The sequence below is a fragment of the Lasiosphaeria miniovina genome (assembly GCF_030549165.1).
Source record: "Lasiosphaeria miniovina strain SMH2392-1A chromosome Unknown B0T26scaffold_3, whole genome shotgun sequence".
Lineage (NCBI taxonomy): Eukaryota > Fungi > Ascomycota > Sordariomycetes > Sordariales > Lasiosphaeriaceae > Lasiosphaeria > Lasiosphaeria miniovina.
In genome coordinates, this window is record NW_026848222.1 from 5,542,752 (window position 1) to 5,561,516 (window position 18,765).

At 54.0% G+C, this 18,765-nt stretch overlaps 7 protein-coding genes across 7 annotated transcripts; 1 reads left to right on the top strand and 6 right to left on the bottom strand.

Moving 5' to 3' along the window:
- Positions 1–116: 116 nt before the first annotated feature.
- Positions 117–2,889, bottom strand: B0T26DRAFT_750535 (RHD3/Sey1; the record flags this gene model as incomplete). The annotated part of the gene is made up of 4 exons (XM_060445238.1): positions 117–412; positions 466–2,201; positions 2,275–2,724; positions 2,798–2,889. 4 exons carry the CDS (start codon positions 2,887–2,889, stop codon positions 117–119), a joined length of 2,574 nt encoding a protein of 857 aa, XP_060299170.1.
- Positions 2,890–4,305: 1,416 nt separating this feature from the next.
- B0T26DRAFT_674841 (uncharacterized protein) lies at positions 4,306–5,727 on the bottom strand (the record flags this gene model as incomplete). The annotated part of the gene is made up of 3 exons (XM_060439755.1): positions 4,306–5,018; positions 5,069–5,192; positions 5,509–5,727. The coding sequence occupies 3 exons, from the start codon at positions 5,725–5,727 to the stop codon at positions 4,306–4,308; spliced, it is 1,056 nt and encodes a 351-aa protein (XP_060299171.1).
- A 1,548-nt stretch (positions 5,728–7,275) lies between these two features.
- B0T26DRAFT_623482 (heterokaryon incompatibility protein-domain-containing protein) lies at positions 7,276–8,187 on the bottom strand (the record flags this gene model as incomplete). The annotated part of the gene is made up of 1 exon (XM_060436119.1): positions 7,276–8,187. A coding segment is annotated over one exon (912 nt), but the record flags the coding sequence as incomplete, so codon positions are not given.
- A 1,212-nt stretch (positions 8,188–9,399) lies between these two features.
- Positions 9,400–11,105, bottom strand: B0T26DRAFT_740254 (Fructosamine/Ketosamine-3-kinase; the record flags this gene model as incomplete). Its single annotated transcript, XM_060443823.1, has 3 exons — positions 9,400–9,493; positions 9,589–10,450; positions 11,093–11,105. The coding sequence occupies 3 exons, from the start codon at positions 11,103–11,105 to the stop codon at positions 9,400–9,402; spliced, it is 969 nt and encodes a 322-aa protein (XP_060299173.1).
- Positions 11,106–13,205: 2,100 nt separating this feature from the next.
- Positions 13,206–14,246, bottom strand: B0T26DRAFT_640720 (chaperonin 10-like protein; the record flags this gene model as incomplete). The annotated part of the gene is made up of 1 exon (XM_060437258.1): positions 13,206–14,246. The coding sequence occupies one exon, from the start codon at positions 14,244–14,246 to the stop codon at positions 13,206–13,208; it is 1,041 nt and encodes a 346-aa protein (XP_060299174.1).
- Positions 14,247–15,711: 1,465 nt separating this feature from the next.
- On the top strand, positions 15,712–16,254 carry B0T26DRAFT_750540 (uncharacterized protein; the record flags this gene model as incomplete). The annotated part of the gene is made up of 1 exon (XM_060445239.1): positions 15,712–16,254. One exon carries the CDS (start codon positions 15,712–15,714, stop codon positions 16,252–16,254), a length of 543 nt encoding a protein of 180 aa, XP_060299175.1.
- A 704-nt stretch (positions 16,255–16,958) lies between these two features.
- Positions 16,959–18,414, bottom strand: B0T26DRAFT_772707 (uncharacterized protein; the record flags this gene model as incomplete). Its single annotated transcript, XM_060446562.1, has 4 exons — positions 17,592–18,414; positions 17,296–17,445; positions 17,092–17,120; positions 16,959–17,003 (listed from the first exon to the last, which is right to left on the bottom strand). Exons 1-4 carry the CDS (start codon positions 17,989–17,991, stop codon positions 16,959–16,961), a joined length of 624 nt encoding a protein of 207 aa, XP_060299176.1. The 5' UTR covers positions 17,992–18,414.
- Between the last annotated feature and the right edge of the window lie 351 nt (positions 18,415–18,765).

Here is an 18,765-nt window from a genome sequence, read left to right on the forward strand (position 1 = left end):
ATCCAGCGCGCCAACATCATGAATGGCCAAACACCCGTTTTTCATACAACAAACCAGCATATACAAATCCTGTATGGACAACCCTAGCCCCGACCCACAATCCTCGCTCGTCATGTCTAAATGTCATCATCGTCGGCAGACTGTTGTCTCCGCTTGCCGCGGCTATCCAAGGATTCCATACTGATGGAATCGCTGTCCCGCGGTTTGGTCGTGGCTGGCATGGCGAGGGCCTGCCGGGCCGTCTCATTGTTCGCGAGGAATTCGCGCAGCTTCTCCTTGCCGATCTCAACGGCCTGGTTGGTGGCCGCGTTTGCCATCTGCATCATTGGACCGAGGAGGTTCAGGTTGTATGCCACATAAGTTCCGCCGGCCATGATCAGGATGAGGACGAACAACATGGGATTTCGCAAAACTGCAACCTGGTTAGCACGCGGGTGTAAGAAGCAGACAGGCAAGATAACTCACCCATGACAATCTCGTTCCACCCCAGGACCAAGAGGACGACATAAAAGTAGAGTGGTACTTGAGTCATGCCGCCAATCGCGCTCCGCTTGGCCTCAACATAAACTCCATCAGCCATCTTCTTGAACCTGACCACCAGGTCCTGCCTCTTGCTCTCGCTGAGGACCGTCATCTCCTCTTCGAGGCTCTTGCCCTCCTCCTCATCAACGCCGCCGATGGGGGCAAGGTCCTCCTCGTCTTCCGTCTCGGCGCCGGCTGGTTGCAGGCCAATGAAAGCCGGCAGATCCGGGGGTGCGTACGTCTCGGCTAACCTGAACCTGGACAAGAGCGGGATGAGCGAGAGCGTGGACTCGCGAGCCCGCGTGTAGATGCCCTCGATGTCGTCTGTGGGGCGCCAGATGCGGGGCACGCCTTCTTCGTCGTAGCGAAACTTGTCCTCAAAGTTCTCGCGGAGCTTCATGAGGATGTTGCTCTCCATGACTTCCTCCTCGATTCTTTCTCTTAGCGCCACCCAGCTCTTGCGCCGCAGCCGCCAGAGGCCAACCTCGACCTCCTCCTCGTTCGCCTCGAAGCTCTTGGCCCGGTCCGTGAAGCGGGTTTCAGCTTCCTTGACAATGCCGATGAAGACGGTCCATATGCGATCCCACAGGTCCTTCTCCGTCGGGGGCTTCTCGCCGGTTTCAGGCGCGCCGGACCCGCCTCGACCAGAACCCAGCTTGTTGAACTCAAGACCGATAGCATCGCCGAGCCGAGACTTGACCCACCGCTCGACGCGGATAGCCAGCCGCCGCATCTCCTCCTTGCGCAGCCGGGCGCTGACCTCGTCGAGCTCCTTCTCGAACAACCGGTACTGTGGCTTGAAGTTGGACCACGCCACGCCCTGGATCAGTAGACTTTGAGCTTCCTTCTTGAAGAACTCCAGCGTCTTCCGCTTCTGCTTCTCGACGATCTCGGCAAACTCGTATGAGCCTCCGGACTTTTGTCCGGTCTTGACAGCATTTGTCACGGCGTCGCTGAAAGCAGCCACGCCGGCCTTGTGCGCCGCCGACAGCTGTGCCTGGTACAGGGCCTTGAGCCGCGAATCGATCTTGCTCTCGAGCTCGCCGCGCTTGGTGGTATAGACGCCCTTGTGGTATCTGCTAGCCTGCGTCTCGAACGCTTTGACGCACTTCTCCCGGGCCGCAGCTCCCGTGGCGCCGAGGTTCGCCAGCACCGACGCCTTTCCGAGACGTGTCGACTCAGCCTGCTGCTCTTCGAGCGGGGCAATGATCTCGTCAAAGCCGACGAGAACTTCGCGCGAAATCTCGTCGCATCGGAACTGCGCCAGGAGCTCCTGCTGCGTCGGCAGGTCGAGATCCTTGTTGTTGGTGATTTGGTCCCATACTCCCTCCGCGTACACCGACAGCCCGTCAGCGGGTATCCTCCGGTGGTACTCGGGCAGGAACACGCCCCCGACGAATTCCTGGTCCTTGGTCGACCGGTGGCCGGCGGCGAAGCGAGCGCCGAGCTTGTCGACCTCAGCCAGAAACTGCTGGGGTTGGAGGACCTTGTGGGGGAGAGCGGCAAAGGCAAAGTCGAAGTAGTCGTCGATCTTGGAGTTTTCGAGCCCCTGAGGCTTCGAGATGGACGACCATATCTTGGATAGGTCTTGGATCAACGTGTTGCGCAGATTGGAGAGGGGCGTATTCCCGATGTGGTCGCGAATGACGAAGAAGAGCAGGGAGCGAGGACTTTGTGCCCTGCACGGTAGAGTTAATATTTCACCTCGTAAAGAGATAATGCGACGGGGGTGGGGGATGCAGAGGAACATACTTTCGGTCTTTCAAAAAGAGCTGCAGGTTTACTTCAAAGACGGTCTTTAGCAAGCCCATGTTTGCACCCTGGTACAGGCCGACCTGGTGTTCCCATATGTTGACAATAAGCACCTCGCTCGTAGCTAGGGCGAAAAGGGCGCTCTTGCGCTCAAAGTCCTGGTCCTCGCCACGCTCGCGGCCGTCGGTGCCCTCGACGTCCATGACCAGAATGTTCTCGGCCATCTTTGCGCCATCCGCGTTGGCGCCCTCTTTCTTGTTCTTGGACATCCAGATTCCCTTAGTCGTCTGGCGTCGCTCGGACTCGGACATGACGCTGAACTCGGTGCCAAAGAGGTGGTTTAGGAGCGTCGACTTCCCCGTCGACTGCGAGCCGAAGACAGAAATGAGGTGGTAGTTGAAACCCGCCTCGGCGACCTGTGTCTCTGAGAGGTATTCATTGAGGTGCGCGCTGCAGAGAGAGGGTGGTTAGAAGCGCGACGGGAGATGCAACAAAGCGGCCAGCGTGGCGGGTTATCACCTACTTAAATGCTTTCTCCTCGTCAATCACCTGGATGCCATGGCCGAACTGTTTATGCCCCGGCCCATTGCCGACCGCCGCAAAGTGGCCGTTCATCGTGCAGTTGTTTGCTGGGGCGACAGGAGGGGAAATGTGGGAAGCGAAAACAACAAGACTAAAGAATCAAAGGCGACGTTGATAACGCTGTTCCCATGCGCCTGGCGAGATGCGATTAGGGGAACAATTTCCCAAAATGATGAGCTTGTGACATGCACTCTGCCCGTGTCGCCCGCCCGAGAACGCCGACTGGCTGGAAGTATCCGCTAGGCCGTAAGTGGTTAGTGCGTAGCTTTACCTTGCGGGCCGTCCAGAGCTGGCACCCGCCAAATTTCATTTGGGACTCGCGGGAGTCAAATGACGTCTATGGCTGCCACACATTTGTAGGCATCGTCAAACAGCGCTGTCATTTGGTGGTGCAACCATGTGATCCTTGACAGAGAGACGTGTCGACCTGATCTGGTTTGAGTCATCGTTGGCCAAAGTCTAGGCTTAGGTGTCAGGCTGCGAGAGGTCTTTTGCTTTTCGAGTTTTTGGCCACCACGCTCGTATTGGACATCGAAGTTGCAGTTTGCGGTTGACAAGCACATTGTTTCATCTGCCCGAGCTCTCAACGAGGGACAACTTGTAGCTGGTGTTTTATTTTCTCCATATTAAAAACATCTTCAGGGCTTAGAAGTGTGAACCTGTAGCTATCATATCACACTTGGCTCCAACCTTCGCCGGTCTGTCTGCATGTCTGTTCACATCCATGCCCTTGCAACAGTATTACTGTCGGCGCATTTACTTCTGCCTCAGCGCTCCTAAGTTGGACGAGGTCCAAGACCTTTTTCTCCGAGCCTTTGTGTATTGAAGTCGTCGTGACAAGAAAAGTGCAAAGTAAAAAAGTGTGCTCCAGAGAAATAAAAAGTGAGACAGAACAAACGGGTTTATGCGATTTCGGAACGCTGTAAAAATTGATGCCGTGAACATTTGAGGAAGGTGCGGTGTAGTGAGATGGTCAAGCGCACTGAAAACAGACCCTTGCGAATAAAGAGTGGCACGTTCTGCGTCTAAAAAAAATAGAACAGTTAGACGCTCGTCGAAGCAAGCTCAGACTCGAAAACAAAATAGCAACTCAAACCGTGTCATACTCGCGTAGTCAAGCGTGAGGATAAGCTCACCTTCATTTGACACTCACGATCCTCAACTTGCTCTTCACATTAAGTAGTCCGCACAGCAATTCTCTCAATCTTACTTCACTGCCGAATACATTCTTCCTTTGGTACACGTGTAATGATGTAAAAAACGCCACCACAGGTTGTGCTGCATTCTTTCCTCATTCATTTTTCCCCTTCTAGAACTCGCAGCCTCCACCTACATTTTGACGCCGTGGACCAAAAGCGAGACGGGGCATACCGTTGTCCTTCACCGAGGAGAACGAAATGTTCATTGATGGAATTTTCAATCTCGATTTTGCTCGCATCGTCAGCTAATTTATCTAGTAACATAAAAGTGTCGGTCGTCGGGTACTGCACGCGGCCCTGCCCACACGCCCACAGCATCGCTTGGACTGCTCTCTGGGTGTTCTACCCCTGCCTCTACAATGCTGATGTCTGTAATCACCGAGACCTTCCCGCTGGGCGTGTGGTCCTTCAGCTGGACCTGGCTCTCGCTCCGTTCCGCGTCGTCCGCATCGCGCGACTCGAGCGAGAACAGCTCGCCCCTGTTCATGTTCCTTGCCCGCTGCTCCTGGGCCGGGCGGAACCCTGACCTGGCTGACTTGGACAAGCCCGCGTAGTTGCTTGTTGTCGACCCGAAGACGCGCGGCCAGGTCCGCAGAAGCAGGGCCCTGATCGCCGGGATGCAGGGCACCATGACGCATATGCCGCTCTCGACACCAGTCCAAATGAAGGTGTCGGTCGAGTCCCAGGAGACGTTGGCCGTGTGCGCGAACAGGACCATGAAGTGCAGCCGCAGCGACGATGAGACCAAGGCAAAGATGCCCAGGCTGAACATGGCCGCGACGTTGAGCTTTATGCGGAACGAGGCGTGCAGCTTGGAGAGAACTGGAATAGGCAGCAGTAGGATGATGCCTTCTTGCACAATGTTGACGCCAGCTCCGGCTGTAACCAGCATGTTGACGTTCATGCACTTGGATGTCCCGTCTACTTCCTCCAGCCATCCCAGGAATAGTGGATGGGAACACACTGGAAGATCAACAGAAATAAAACCACGAGGTTGGCAATGATGACTATACCCATCACCACATATGCCGTCCACCGGAAGCCCTCGCCGGGAAAGAGACGGAGGTAGAACAAGATGATAGACACCTTTGCGAAGAAAACGGTGAGGAGGTAGAAAAGCTCCCCAACGTATAAGACCTGCCAATATGGTTAGCCGCCCGCATATTCTACGAGTTGCGGGACTAGGGGAGGGGTTCTAACCTTCAGAGCGTTAGTTAAGGCGTCAGGAGACACGTTCTAGATGTTGACGCCAAATGCCGTGGTCACTGACACATAGCAGTAAGCACATGAAGGGACGCCAACCGTTGGGTGAAATTTCCCAGGGGTTTTAACTTACAGAATGGGCTATTCATAATGACAGGAATGAATGCCAGCTGAAAGCCAAGCCCGGGAGTTAGCGCTGACGTCTCTATACTGTCCCCCGGTCAAGAGACTCCGTGATTTGGTTACTTACACCGCCGAGAATCATAACATAGTCGTCTTTCTCAAAGCGGCCCACGGCGATCCAGCGTGAATAAAGCCGCAAGGGAATAAAGAGGAGCGCTGGTATGACGAGCAAGAGAATCAGGTAAAAGGAGAGCCGCTGGGACCGCCATGGTCTGTTGCAGAGGGCCTGGTCGATTGCGCCAATCTCTGTCAAGGCCTTCGTTAGCACTCCCTGGCACCGCTCCATGGTGTCTCTCTGTTTGCCGAGCATACGTATCCCTTCCAGCGGAGCACACTGGGACCTGAGACAGCTCTCTATGCTCGAATACAAGTCGGGCACTGCGCAGATGCAGGGCAGATTCGTCGAGGGGTCGCATGTCGAAACCGGTATGACCTCTCCGATACAGCTCAGCTATTAGAGGATGTCGTTAGTCCCAGGGTAACTGGCGAGACAAGATGCCGATGGACTGAACCCAGTAGGAACATACACTACAAGGCGGAAGAGAGAATCCTTCGACTGACAGGTTCAGTTACACAACCAAGCTGTTAAGGCACCACTGAGGCGGCGAATCAATCCCTTTTACGTAAGAGTAGGATTTGTCGACGTTGGCTGCGAGACGGTTTGGGTTCTTGCTCATCCCACCATCCATCCTCTTGGCTGCCCCCTGATGCGCGATAGCCCAGCCACCTTTGGGGGCCGCATGCAAGCCACAGTGCCGACTATTGCTATTGTTATATGGCGAGCCGTAGAAATGACGTGATGTTCTTCGCTTGTCTAGATATCTGCTTTTCATGTTCTAATAGCTGATTGGCTTTCCTGGGTCAATGAGTCGATGATTGTCTGTGTGTGTGTGTAACCATGTACACTTTAAGTTGGTCAGAGGACGGACTTGACAATGACATGCGCTGAAATGGAAGGGTGAGAGGGAATCTGAAGCGGCAGGCCACTGTGGGAAATCTAGCCGGGAACCAAGTGAGACGTGTTACTCGTTAGTAAAGCTAGGGAACAAGAGGCTAAGGATTCAGGCAGATCCCTGGGGCAGTGGGTGCTATGAGATGGTGATGGATGATTATAATTTCTTATTTCGGTTGATTAACTTTGTTTCTACTGCCATCGGCTTCCGATCGAGGCCAAGCCATAGTGTAACCAGGAGCCTCACATTTTTGCTTTTCCTTAACCGCAGTCGGATGTAATAGGGGCAGCTTCCCAGTCACTCTGTAGTCGATAACTCCCACACCCAGCTTCTTCTTCGGACTGTAAGTGTGTTCTCGGTGGGTATAATAGAACTATGGTTCAGCAGCTAGAAGAAAATTACAAAATTAATAACTCCTTCTCCTCCGCGTCGCTTTCATCGGCATAAAACCACATGCCCACATGTTCCACGCAACCGATCCTCCTAAACGCATTCCCTTCCTCACCGTCCCTGGCTAATACAAGCGCGAACCCATCCATTATATAAACCAATGTTACAGGTACATCATTCCCCGCCACGGTCTCTGCGGGTGAGGGCCGGAAGTCTTCAACAAAAAAGCTATCTGAATAGAATTCGATCTGTTCGCCGCGTCGCTCAAGTCTTGCCGAACTGTGGGGTACCATCCGAGATTTGTCTGTCTTCGACCCGAGCCAGGTGCCGTGGCTGCGGACAACTGTTGCTTCCAAAGTGCGTCCGGCAATTCTGGCGTAGCCCGACGCAACCTGCCCAAAATTGTCGTTTGGGTCGACCGTTGTGGTTTGGACATCTAATATCCTGACTGACATCGGTTCTCTCCGATACCCCGGATGACTGTGATATTCGATTTGTCCATTCACAGAAGCCCAGGACCAGCTTGGTGCTCTGTATCTTTCGGCATGCCGGAATTCGCATGCGGACGATCTACTGACAAACCAGAGGAGGTCTTTTCTAAAAGTTTTGTTCCACAGGCCGGCGAGGTACCGGCCCAACGGTAAGCGCTGCTCCTCCGCTTTTTGGTGAAGCATCTGAGCTGTTCCAGCGAGCGCAGACAGCTTGTCGGATGGGTTTGTGAGTTCGCGGTAGGAGTAGTTCTGGACTATCGTGCGCCACATGCGTGTAACCGGTATCATACCCACATTCGCGGGCCGCACAAACATGGGCATTACTGGTCTCCCGTACTGGCACTCGCAATTTGCGTCTTGCTCGCGACAGGCAAACCAGGCCTCCTGTTCGGTGAAGTGGACGATGCGGCGTGATAGAATGTGTTCTTGTAAGGTCCATCCTCGCTGGCAGAGGGGACTGAGACCGATGTTGTCGTGGACGAACCGGCGTCGTGCAAAGATGGGCGAATCTCCAAGACTCGTCTTGGTGGAGGCTGCAGCAAATTCCTGACGTTGCCACACAGTGACTGTTTCGCTCCTGTTCTTATGGATCCCAGTCTGCGCGTCCGACCCCCAAGTCGCAGCGATGGTGAGCTCGGCATTGGCATAGATATGCCCCATCCTGGCCGACTCGCTTCTCCAGTCGGCGTCGTCATCTTGGATAATGCATAGTGCGTCGATCCATATATGGCCCATTCCGAGCGATCGCGTGATCTCGATGGCATCCTGAAGCGTCTTGGGAATGGACGTCCATGAGATGCCTCTTCTCCGCTCCTGTAGAGTCGATTTTGTGGTTTGAAGGTTCCGAGAGTCACCCCAGCAATAGCTAAGACAAGCGTATGGTCCTTGAACCGCTTCCGCGTCTACCACCTTGACCCCTAACGTCGGGTTCGCATGGCCAAGCCCAGTGCAGACCAATCGCCGCGGTAGCTGTCCGTCGGTCTCTAGACAGGACTTATGGCTCATGCTGCAGAATTGCATCCACTGTCGAATCCGTTCGTAGCAGTCAGCGGAGCCAGAGTTGGCCGCGATGCGTCTAGAATAGCCAAAACCAACAGGGTGAGGAACTATTAAGCGGGTCAGAATATATTGACATGACTCTCGGAAAAAAAATATAGAGTGATCAAATGGGGTTTGGAGAGAACATGATAAAAAGCGAAAATATTTTATAGAGCAAAAAGAAAAAAAAAATAAAGTTGTTGGGTAGCCAATGATGAATAGCGCGCCGCTGCTCGCAGCTTCTCAGTATTCCGGCATATTTTTCGTAATTATCACTGAGAACTCACTGGCTTCGGTGAAGAACTGTAGCACGACGATCTCCTTGTCTTCTGACGTAGAGTGAACCGACAACGTCAGAGGGCCCCCGAACCATGGCTCAATGAAAACCTCAAGACCGTCATCGGATTTGCTGATGTCCGGGGAAAAATGAGCGATTCCTTTCCAGAGAGAGGAGCATATTGTACAACTTTCTGTTTCAGCAGACTCGGCAATGTTAGGGAGGGGACATATGAGAAAATTGCTGCTGTCCCTTGGGTTATTCAGGAATGCAAGGTCCGAACAGATTTTGCATGACGCGTCGCGCAGAGGGCGAGCCATCGCAGGGCTGGGTAGGTCCTTTCCAGGCTGGTACTGTACTTAATTAGCTGACAGACGCTGGTCACCGGTAAGCTGGATTATAATCAAGCGAGTCCATCATGCCGGCCAATCCATCTCGAGAAAGGGCCTGGATATGGTTTCTCGAGAGGTGGCCAAACTCTGCCCCACGTTGCCGCCTGATGCTAGCCACTTCTCTGCCCCACTGGGCACTGGGCTTGCTGATGGTCCCAAGTTCTCATTCGCTAGGGCCCTATGCGCAGTCCAGCTCGCAGCCTCACGGCTCAAAGTGTGCACTAGGTGCCCGAGGCGCAGTGAGGGGAAACAAGCGACACACTCAACCTAGGCGCTTTTCTGTAATACAATGTCCAGCGTATTGATGAGTAACTTGCGGGGGTGTGCGCAGTGATAACAGATTTAGGTGCCGTAACGCGCACACAGCTCCGAAGCCTGCTAATTACGTATTACTTCAAATACTACAAACCTTTGACCCTAACCATACTTGGATATCAGTTCCTTCATGATCGACATCGCGCCCCCTCGATAACCGGCCCCAAAGAGGGCGAAATGGTTGAGGTGGTGGTATCTGCGAGATCGCTCAGTTAGCTCTCTAATTACTTGCAGCATACCTACCCACTTTACCAACATCGGGTAAGTGGAAACGTAGGCAGAGAGACTCACAGCTCGTACAGCGCGACCCTGCCGTCAAACTCGTCCTTCGGCTCGGCCCTGGGAACCAGCTGCTCGTACTCGCGCCAAAAGGTATCTCCAAACCCGCCAAACATGTGCATGATCCCGAGCTCGTACTCCGAGTGCCCGTACACGCTCGACGGGTCGTACACGACCTTCTCAGTGCCGCCCCTGCCGGCAATGCGTCCGCGGCCGTGGTTGCCGCTCCACAGGTCGCCATGGACAACCACAGGCACAACACCGCGCAGGTGGCCGTCGCCCAGCAGCCGCGGCACGACAGCGGCGGCGACCTTGTCTACGGCGCGCGCCAGATCCGCGTCGGGGCCGTTGCTGCGGACGCCGGCGCGCAGGACCGCGCGCAGCCGGTGGTCGGCGTAGAAGCTAGCCCACGACTCGCTCCACGCGTTGTCCTGCGCCGTGGCGCCGCAGCACGTCGCCGCCGGGAATCCGAACACGGGCCGATCAAACCCCACGGGTACAGGCGCCGGCGTCGTGTGCAGCTTGGCGAGCTTCGCCGCTAGCGACAGGCCCGACCCGCTGGGCGCCGACGACCCCAGGTCCAAAAAGTCGGTCGCGAGGAAGAAGGTCCCCGGCGGCGAATCCAGGGCGCCGTGCGCGTGCGAGCGTGGGCAGAAATCGGGGACCGCATCGGAGATGGCGTTGAGCGACGCGTGCTCGCCTCGAAACATGACGTCGGCGTCAGCGCCGGTGCCCGTCTTGACAAAGTAGGCGACGTCCTCGCCGTCTTTGGTGGCGACCAGCTTGAACGTCGATGCGAAGCCCGAGCCGCCGTGCGGGACGAGCTTGGCGCTGTCGGCGTCGAGGCCGAGGGCAGCGAGAATTGCCGCGTCGACTTGGACGGGCATATTTGGGGTGCGACTAACAAGTTGCAGTGTCGTGTGGCTGATGCAAGGAAGATGAAGACCCCGTGATGTTGGGTGACGTCAATTTCCATCAATGAGGCTACACTACCGGGCTAATTAGACTCAATTGCGTTGGCGCTGAATTCAATATTTCCGCAACTGTCATGCCGTGAGCCGTTGAATATCCAACGGTTGCTTACCTCATCTCCGCATCTGAGGCTAGAAGATAAAACTGGTCAATGTATTCGACAAATGTGAGGATTCCGAAGTTGGTGTCGTGAGACTGAGAGCTGTCCAATCGGCATGGGCTGAATCCGCGTAGCGGAAGAGGAGGTGGGGCATGGAGGCCTGGATGCGCTGCCTGGGTGGTGGTGGCTTCCTTCCTCGGGCCCCATTTCAGCTCGTTCTCCTCTCAAATTGATGCATCGGTTCATCAACGCCGACGTGCAGCACGCCGGCCATGGATCCTCTAAGTATCGCCGCCTCCATCTGTGGGCTGCTCTCGGCTTCAGCGGCTGTAGTCAAGGTGCTCAGCCCGTATGTCGAGGCCGTGCGCGACTCGCCCAAGATCGCGACCCAGGTCCACGCCGAAGCCCAGGCCGCATCCATCATCCTGTCGGCCCTCGAAACACTGACGCGGAACATGGCGTCCGTCTCGGTCCAGCGCGCCGCTCTCGTCCAGGTCGACCAGGTTATCGCCGTGCTGACCAACGGCGTCCTCCTATTCTCAGAGCTCGAAGAGTGCGTTGGCTCGCTGTCTCTCTCGGAACCGTCTATCACACGCTTAGCCTTGAGGCAGCGACTGCAATGGGCCAGAAAGGAGACAAAGCTCGTTGCTCTCCTGACCCGCTTGCAGGGATTCAAGTCATCCATCTCCCTCATTCTCAACATTCTACAAAGGTAATTAATTGACTGTCTTCAGAAAGACCCAACTCTGGCAACTCAGCTGAGAACCACTCTTTCTGACATGTGGACTGTATATGATTAGCGACTCGGCTCTTCGCGCCCAGCAGTTCCGGTTTGAACTCACGACCAACATCAACCACCTCTTGGAGAGCAGCAGGGGTCTCTCTCAAAGGCTGATGAGCCTCGAAGATTCCATTGACACCAAGTCTATTGTCACAGCAAAAGAGAGCTTTGTCCCGCCAGAACAGTCCAGATCTGGGCTCGCCCGGACCGAAGACAAGACTATTAGCCTTTCGGGTGACAATGGCAGTTCCTCCAGCACCCAGACGCTTTCGAGTTCTTTCCATCTTGAGATGGCGTCTGGATCAGAATTTGAGAGCGACCTTGTGGCGTCGCGAGTCTACCGCCGCGCCCAGCGCGAGAGCATGGACTTTTCGTTCCGGAGCTCTCTCGTGCAGTCAAATGCATGGTCCGCTCTGTCTGGGCTTAGCTTGAGCCAAGTGTCCATCACATCCGTTGTTGGCCTGCCGGTGTACGCTGACGAGATCATAAATTCCCACCGCTATGAATTTGGTGGCTCGCCTGCCGAGGCGACAGCGAAGCCTGCAGCACAGCCGCGCTCTATTCTCCGCGAGTGCCTCGCGATTGAGCTGCAGCTTCCCGGTATTGACAGGTGGTTCGAGGGTTACTTTGAGGCCCAGCTCGGCACCCCACGCAGCTACAACACCCCGATGCAGCATCCCTTTAATCTTCTTAGGAGCGCTTTCTCGAAAGGCTACCCCTATTTGATGCTGTTGGACCCCGATAATCCCCTTGTTTCCGATGCATCCGCCCTCAAGATTGTGGAACAGAGGCCGGTGGAACTTTACCTGACCCACATCTCCGAGGTTATTAATGAGCGTTTCAAACCTATTCCAGAACTGACTGTTTCTGATATTACCGGAAGCAAGGCATCAGGGTTTTTCAAGGTTATTCCCATGCCACCTTCCAGAGCGCTGGGCCTAATACTGATAAGCACTAGGCTCTTAACACCATTGAGAGAATCATAACGTCGAGGCCGGATTATATCGGGCCTGCTGAGGTGGATTCTACACTCCGGGATAGAAGAGGATACCACGAAGACCGATACGAGACGGATCTCATCGTTGAAGAATTCATTACCGGAGAAAGACTGTACTTTGACAACATGCAAGAGCTTATAGACGACCTCAACGCAACGGCTGATCCGCACCCCTTGATCATAAGGGACGAAGTATGCACTGCTGTTGCCGCAGCGGAAAATATCTTGGAAGTGCACTTGCAATTTTTGCTCGGCTTGGAGATAAACTTGTTGAAACCGCCGCGGGATCAGCGCTGGCTCCCGGTATTCCAGATGCTGCCTAAAAACACAGATCTCTACACAACCCTCATCCGCTTTGAGGCTCAGAATAGGGAATTTCTCAGATCTCACGTGGGCAACCTAGCGACTTCCCAAAAACAACACGGCGGCTACGATTTCCTCGTTCTGTACAACCAACGGGTTCAGCCGTTCTCGTTTATGTCGGACAGGCTTTCGTTTCTCGAGGTCAGTTGGCGAGGGTTAAATATCGAGAACTAGCTGGCATTTTTTCACGGGCTTGAGCTAACCAGCAGCACATGGCACAGGACATGAGATTCAAGATACCTTCAACTGACGACGCTCAGAGCTATGACATTGATGAGAGCATTGCCATTCTCGAGTCGATGCTGAAGGTCATATTTCGACAACTCAAGAGTTAACTTCTAACTTCGTGGGGTTGAATATATGGCGGCTACAACACAACGGGGAAGCAAAATATACATCATGTGGGACACAGAACATCAGATTTGCAGAACAATCTTCCTCCCACTGACACCAACTTTCAGCTTGTCCAGCGCCGCATTTAAGCCCTCAAGGCCACCGTCTTCAATCTGGACAGGTGGGCTGGGAACTATGGTGCCCGACTCTAGGCCATTGCGAAGCCAGACATGGAAGCACTCGTACATGTGCTTGTTGAGCACCGCTTCACTCTGCATGGGCGGGAAGTTCCACTTGATCTCAACCCCGTCGAGCGTGGGGTGATCAGGCAGTAGCGGAGGCGAGTACACGACGCGGGCAGCCGAGGCGCCCTTCGTTTCCTTGAGCACGTCGAGCGTCGGCTGCAGGGACCCGATGACAACGCAGTGCGCCGTGTGCAGGGCCACGCCGTCCCTGTTCACGGCGTCGACGATCTGCGACACGACGTCGCTGGCGTGGTAGTCGAATACCGCGTGTGCGCCGAGCGTCTCGAGGTACTCGTGGTGCCAAGGGCTGGCAGTAACGTAGACTCTGAAGCCTAGCAGCTTGGCCGTCTGCACGGCAAAGGTGCCCACGCTGCTGGCGCCGCCCCAGATCAGCACGGCCTGCTTGTCCTCCGGCGCGTACCTGGTGTCGAGCGAGATGCCGATGGTGACCCACGCATTCAAGGCCGTCATGAAGCATATGGGGAGGGTGGCGCCCTGCTCAAACGAGATGGCATCTGGGAGCGCGACGACGGCTTCCGACTGCGCCAGGGTGTACTTTTGAAAGGCGCCGTGGTCCGGCGAGCCGTCGTGGAAGAAGGACGTGGCCATGGCGAGGACCCGGCTACCGGGGGCCGGCGCCGTCGTGATGTTGGCGCCCACTTTGGCGACGACGCCCGCTACGTCACATCCGAGGACCGCCGGGTACACGGGCACGGGGGGCATGCCCGTGTCGCGCTGCGAGTAGTCGATCGGGTTCAGTGCGATGGCCTTGACCTCGATGACGACCTCGTTGGGGCCGGGCTCGGGCGTGGCGCGCTCTACGACCTGGAGCCGGGCCCGTTTTTCTGGCAGGATGGCGGCGAGGTGCGTCCCGGTCATTTTGGGGGTGATGTTAGATAGCTGACAGAAGACCTGAGGACAGTAACTTTTTCTGTGAGGTGGAATTGACAATTTTCAGGTGCTGGTATGTTTCAGGGGAAGCCATGAAAATGGAGAGTTTATATATAAATTATCTCGAGTCTTTTATTTTGACATAAATCCCGTTGTGGCTTTGTAGCCATGGCCCAGCAATGCGGGCGCTAGCGGCTTTGTGTTACGTCGATACCTGCAAGCGTGCGGACTTTAGTCTGTCACCGACGACCTCACTAACAAATAACAAACGCCCAGTTTCCAGCAGGCCGGCGTATCAGAGGAGCTGCAAGCGTAGTCTAGAGGTATCGTTTCTCTCCTGTTGGCCAACGAACAAGCGCAGTCAAAACGTGCTATTTGTGGGGAGCTTTGGTGCGCGCCGGCCCCACTTCGCCTGCCCAAACTCCGTCCCTGTTACCTCCGTAGCGCGGATCGCAATACGAGGCGAGGCAACCAAGACCCGTCCCGCCCCGCAGTGCTAGTCTGGTTTGTGTAATATCGACTGAATAGCCGGTGCTGGTTCCATTCCGTTCCGTCCACCGAGACTCGTCACTCCGTCCAAGATTATCTAATTATACTACCTGATTGTTGTCTGGCAACTTGCTCGATTGGGTATGTGCCGAGTTGCTGTGGTTACTTTCTTGATGTCTGCTATAACGTTCATGATATGCGAGTTAGCCATGATAAGCGAGTTGGCCACCTTAACGAGATTTGGTGGGGCACAAGCAAAAAGATGTTAGTAAATTGTTAGTGATCTTATCAATTTCTTATCGCATTTGGCTGCGCACGCTACCCGGTCTCGTTAAGGTGGCCAGCTTGCTTATCATGGCTAACTCGCTTATCAAATACGTTAAGTGTTGCCCTTTTTTCCTTGCTCCAGTTTATCGTCGAAAGTAAACATCCCCTCAAGACCCAACTGTCGCCATAGGTTAAATTTCTTTGTCATTCACAAGCTTTAGTATTTAGGAGCGCATGATTTCGAGTGAATATTTATTATTGAGATAGATAGGCCTAGAGAAAAAAAACCAAGTTGTCTTTCGTTAGCTAGAGTTCCAAAAGAAGTGCATTTTGAACACGCTAGGTTTAGCAATGCCGAAAACTGGGTCCCAAGGAGACGAGCTCTAGACTCTCGCATCGATATTGTCAAGAAATAGAAGATTTATCATGGATGGTGTTGATGGCAAAAACACAGTCTCCACGCCGCTCCACACCCCCGGAAGCCTTGAGAAGGGGTGGACCATATATACCTACCTTTATTTGTCATCATAATTATTTGCTGAAGAATCAACAATCCTGAAATAGTGAAAAGTCTTAATTATGCGTTGGAATAGATCCGCATTGGGGTGTTTATAACCCTTCCGAAGACTTCGTTTATAGCATCGACTGTGCTCTCACACAGTTATTACACGACTGTACAGGTAATCAGGTAATTAACATGGCAAAACTCATCGTCGTCGTCGGCATCACCGGCAACCTGGGCGGCAGCGTCGGCGACGCCACAAAACTATCGCACGGTAAATACACCAAGCTGTGGCACTTTGACAGCAAGGCCGCCGTCGAGCGCTTCGTCCGCGATGACCCGGCCATGCGCGCTGCCAGCCTGGCCGCCAAGGCCAGCTTCCTGCACGTCGGGCTGTACGCCGACAACTGGCGGCGCGCGCCGACGGAGCTCTGCCGGGAAGCTGGTGGCTACGTGCGCGTTGGAATCGCCGACGGGTCGCGCCGCCAGCCGCTCGTGTGGATCCGCCGCGACGCGGGGCTGCTAGTCAAGGCGCTCGTCGAGCGCGTGCCACCCAGCGCCCGCCTGATGGCCTGCAGCCAGATGGCCAGCGCGCGCGAGTACATGGCCGCGTGGGCGGCGGCGGCGGGTGAGGAGCTGGGTGGCGATGGCGGGGTTGTGCGGCTGTCTGATGTGCAGATGAGGGACTACATTCCGGGGGATGAGAACGCCAAGGGTCACTTTCTGCAGTGCTGGTAATACTTGGAGGAGTTTGGCTATGATGGTGGCGATCCCGAGACGCTGTATCCCAATGATGTGACTGATTGGTTGTTGGTTTGATTATTTGGGTTTGCCCATCTTTACTGACTTTGACCGTGGTGCCGAGGAATTGATGACGCCTATCAAGACGTATATGGAATCGGAGGACTGAAGCCTGCTGTTGGGTGCTAAGCAATGAGCGGGGCTAGCATAGCCTATACTCGATGCAGCCCATGGTCTGGAATGTGCCGGCCGAATTAGTGAGTGGGGATCTTTTACAGAAAACAGGTAGGTGAGTCGGTCGACTGTATTTCTGGTGAACACAGAGTCAGACCTTTGCTTATTGGTTGTTGCTCTGCCTCATATTTGAATCATTCATTCGGCTTACTACTCTATCGCGGAGCGACGTCGTTGAGTTGGAATTTGGTTGGTCATTTGTGTTTTGCTTCACATTCATTAAGCATGATTGTCACTGTGTTGGAGTTGATTGAGAAGTGGAACCTTGGCGGCTGGACAAATATTGCTACTCGTAAAATAAAAGCGTAGAGCCCAGAAACCCTTGAGAACCCTCCCGCAATAGGATATCTCGGCTTTGTAGTCCTATCAAGGACGATCCATGCCATAAAACCCTGAATGGAAAAAAAAGAAAATCCTGTCTTGATTTCCCAACCCCGAATCAAGAAGGCCGTCCCGGTAGAGTAATACTACACCCAGCCGTAAAGGCCCCCAACCGAATATCCCACGTGTATCTATAGACCGAACCAATCATAATTCCCTCGCCGTAATCATATCCGCTCTTGGGCCTTGCCTTTCCTGTCCTAGGGCTTCAGAACTCACCAAGACTTTGCTGTCGATATCACTGTCTACTGTCCACTGTCGACCAAAACACAGCACTTCTCTGAGGAAAGGCTAAAGCCCGAACGAGAAAGGCAACTAGCCCAGATGTGGATAGACCAGTCTCTAAAAAGCACCCGACTCTTTGGGCTCAACAGCTATTATCTAGTTAGTATTCGCTCTGTCGCGTCTTCGTCTCCTACTTACTGTCTTCTTCGTCCTCAATTTTGGTGTGAGGATCATTCAGTTGGGGGAACATGGAGAGCTGCTCCTGTGCTCTGATTTCTGAACCATGAATGGTCTCCGAGGCAAGGCTCATCGTTCTCGAGCTCTGGGTACGAGCGTCGTGTTGGTCGTCTGGAGATTATCTATGTGTCAGCCAGTGCTGTACTTATATCAAAGCTTAAGACTAGAGGTGTAGATGAGGAGAGGTCTAGGGTGTTCTTATAGGCGTAGGCTGATATTGAAGAAGTGAGGACTTGAGAGACTTGAAAGGAATATACTTTGTGACTCTTTGTTAGAAGACAGAGAATGAGCGGCGCGGGCCTTGACTGGTGCAGTTTTTCTTGCAATTGATTGCGTCTTTCTTGGCCCCAGAGCTTGTTGGCGAGCCTGGTTGACGCCGGCAGGGACATGGGGCCGCAGTGGGTTGGACGATGCGATACGCGGGCCTGACGACGACTGGGCCGTCATTCTTCGTGGAGGCGGCAATAGCGTAGATGTTATTTGCGCATTTAGGGGCGTTCCGTTTGCCTGAGCCGTTGTGTGGCCATCGGGCTGTGATTTGGCAGCCGACACCCCGCGGTGAAGGCGGCGACGCGGCCAGGCTAGGCCACGGCGACGGCTGCGACCGTTGTTGACCTCCACCTGGGTCAAGTCGTTGCCTTTATCCTGGGCGGCCATGTTTCCTGTAGCGCGCTAGTTGTAGAGAGGGTAAAGAAGGCGTGGATATGAGAAGCTGGCAAATCTAGTGACAAAATGTGTGTGGTCTTGTCGTTCGCCTTACGAGTTAATGAGTTGACGGGCAGTAAACGATGAAGGGAAGATGGCGGGGCATGGAGGAGGAAGAATCGAGCTGTCCACGTGCACACTGTGTGTGAACAGGTTCTGAGAAAGATTTGGGCCAGGCGACTAAAGCCATTATTGTTAGATGAAAGCCAATCTGGAATTGACGGGGTGAACAGAACGGCTGTTCATCGGATTTAGTTTAGCTAAACAGATTGTGGTCTGAAATATTTCAGACAATTATAAGATGAGATGAAAGAATGTGTCTAGCCTCTGATGTACGGTCAAATATTGGCTATCTAATCACCTCATATAGATTAGATGAAAAACAAGGGACAAGACATTCTCCAGCTGATTGATCCGAAAACTCCAGGAACCCCGCAACTCAGGTTTGATAAGCAAAACGGGCAAATAATTTGAGCGGAACGAGCAACTCACTCATTACATAATATTCTGACCTGTGCTTCGTCAAAAGGTGTCATCTCAAACAAGGATCCCTGCAAGCGCTGACGAAAGCGTGAACTCGTTCAAAACTACGTAAAATCTAGAAGTCTAGTGGTAAAGGCAAACGACGAACAGAGAAAACCCGTCGGTGATTGGGAGTGTTTGGGCCGTGCCTAGGTGGCGAGTAGGCGAGCTTCCAGGACATTTGGCCCTACTCTAGTCCGCACT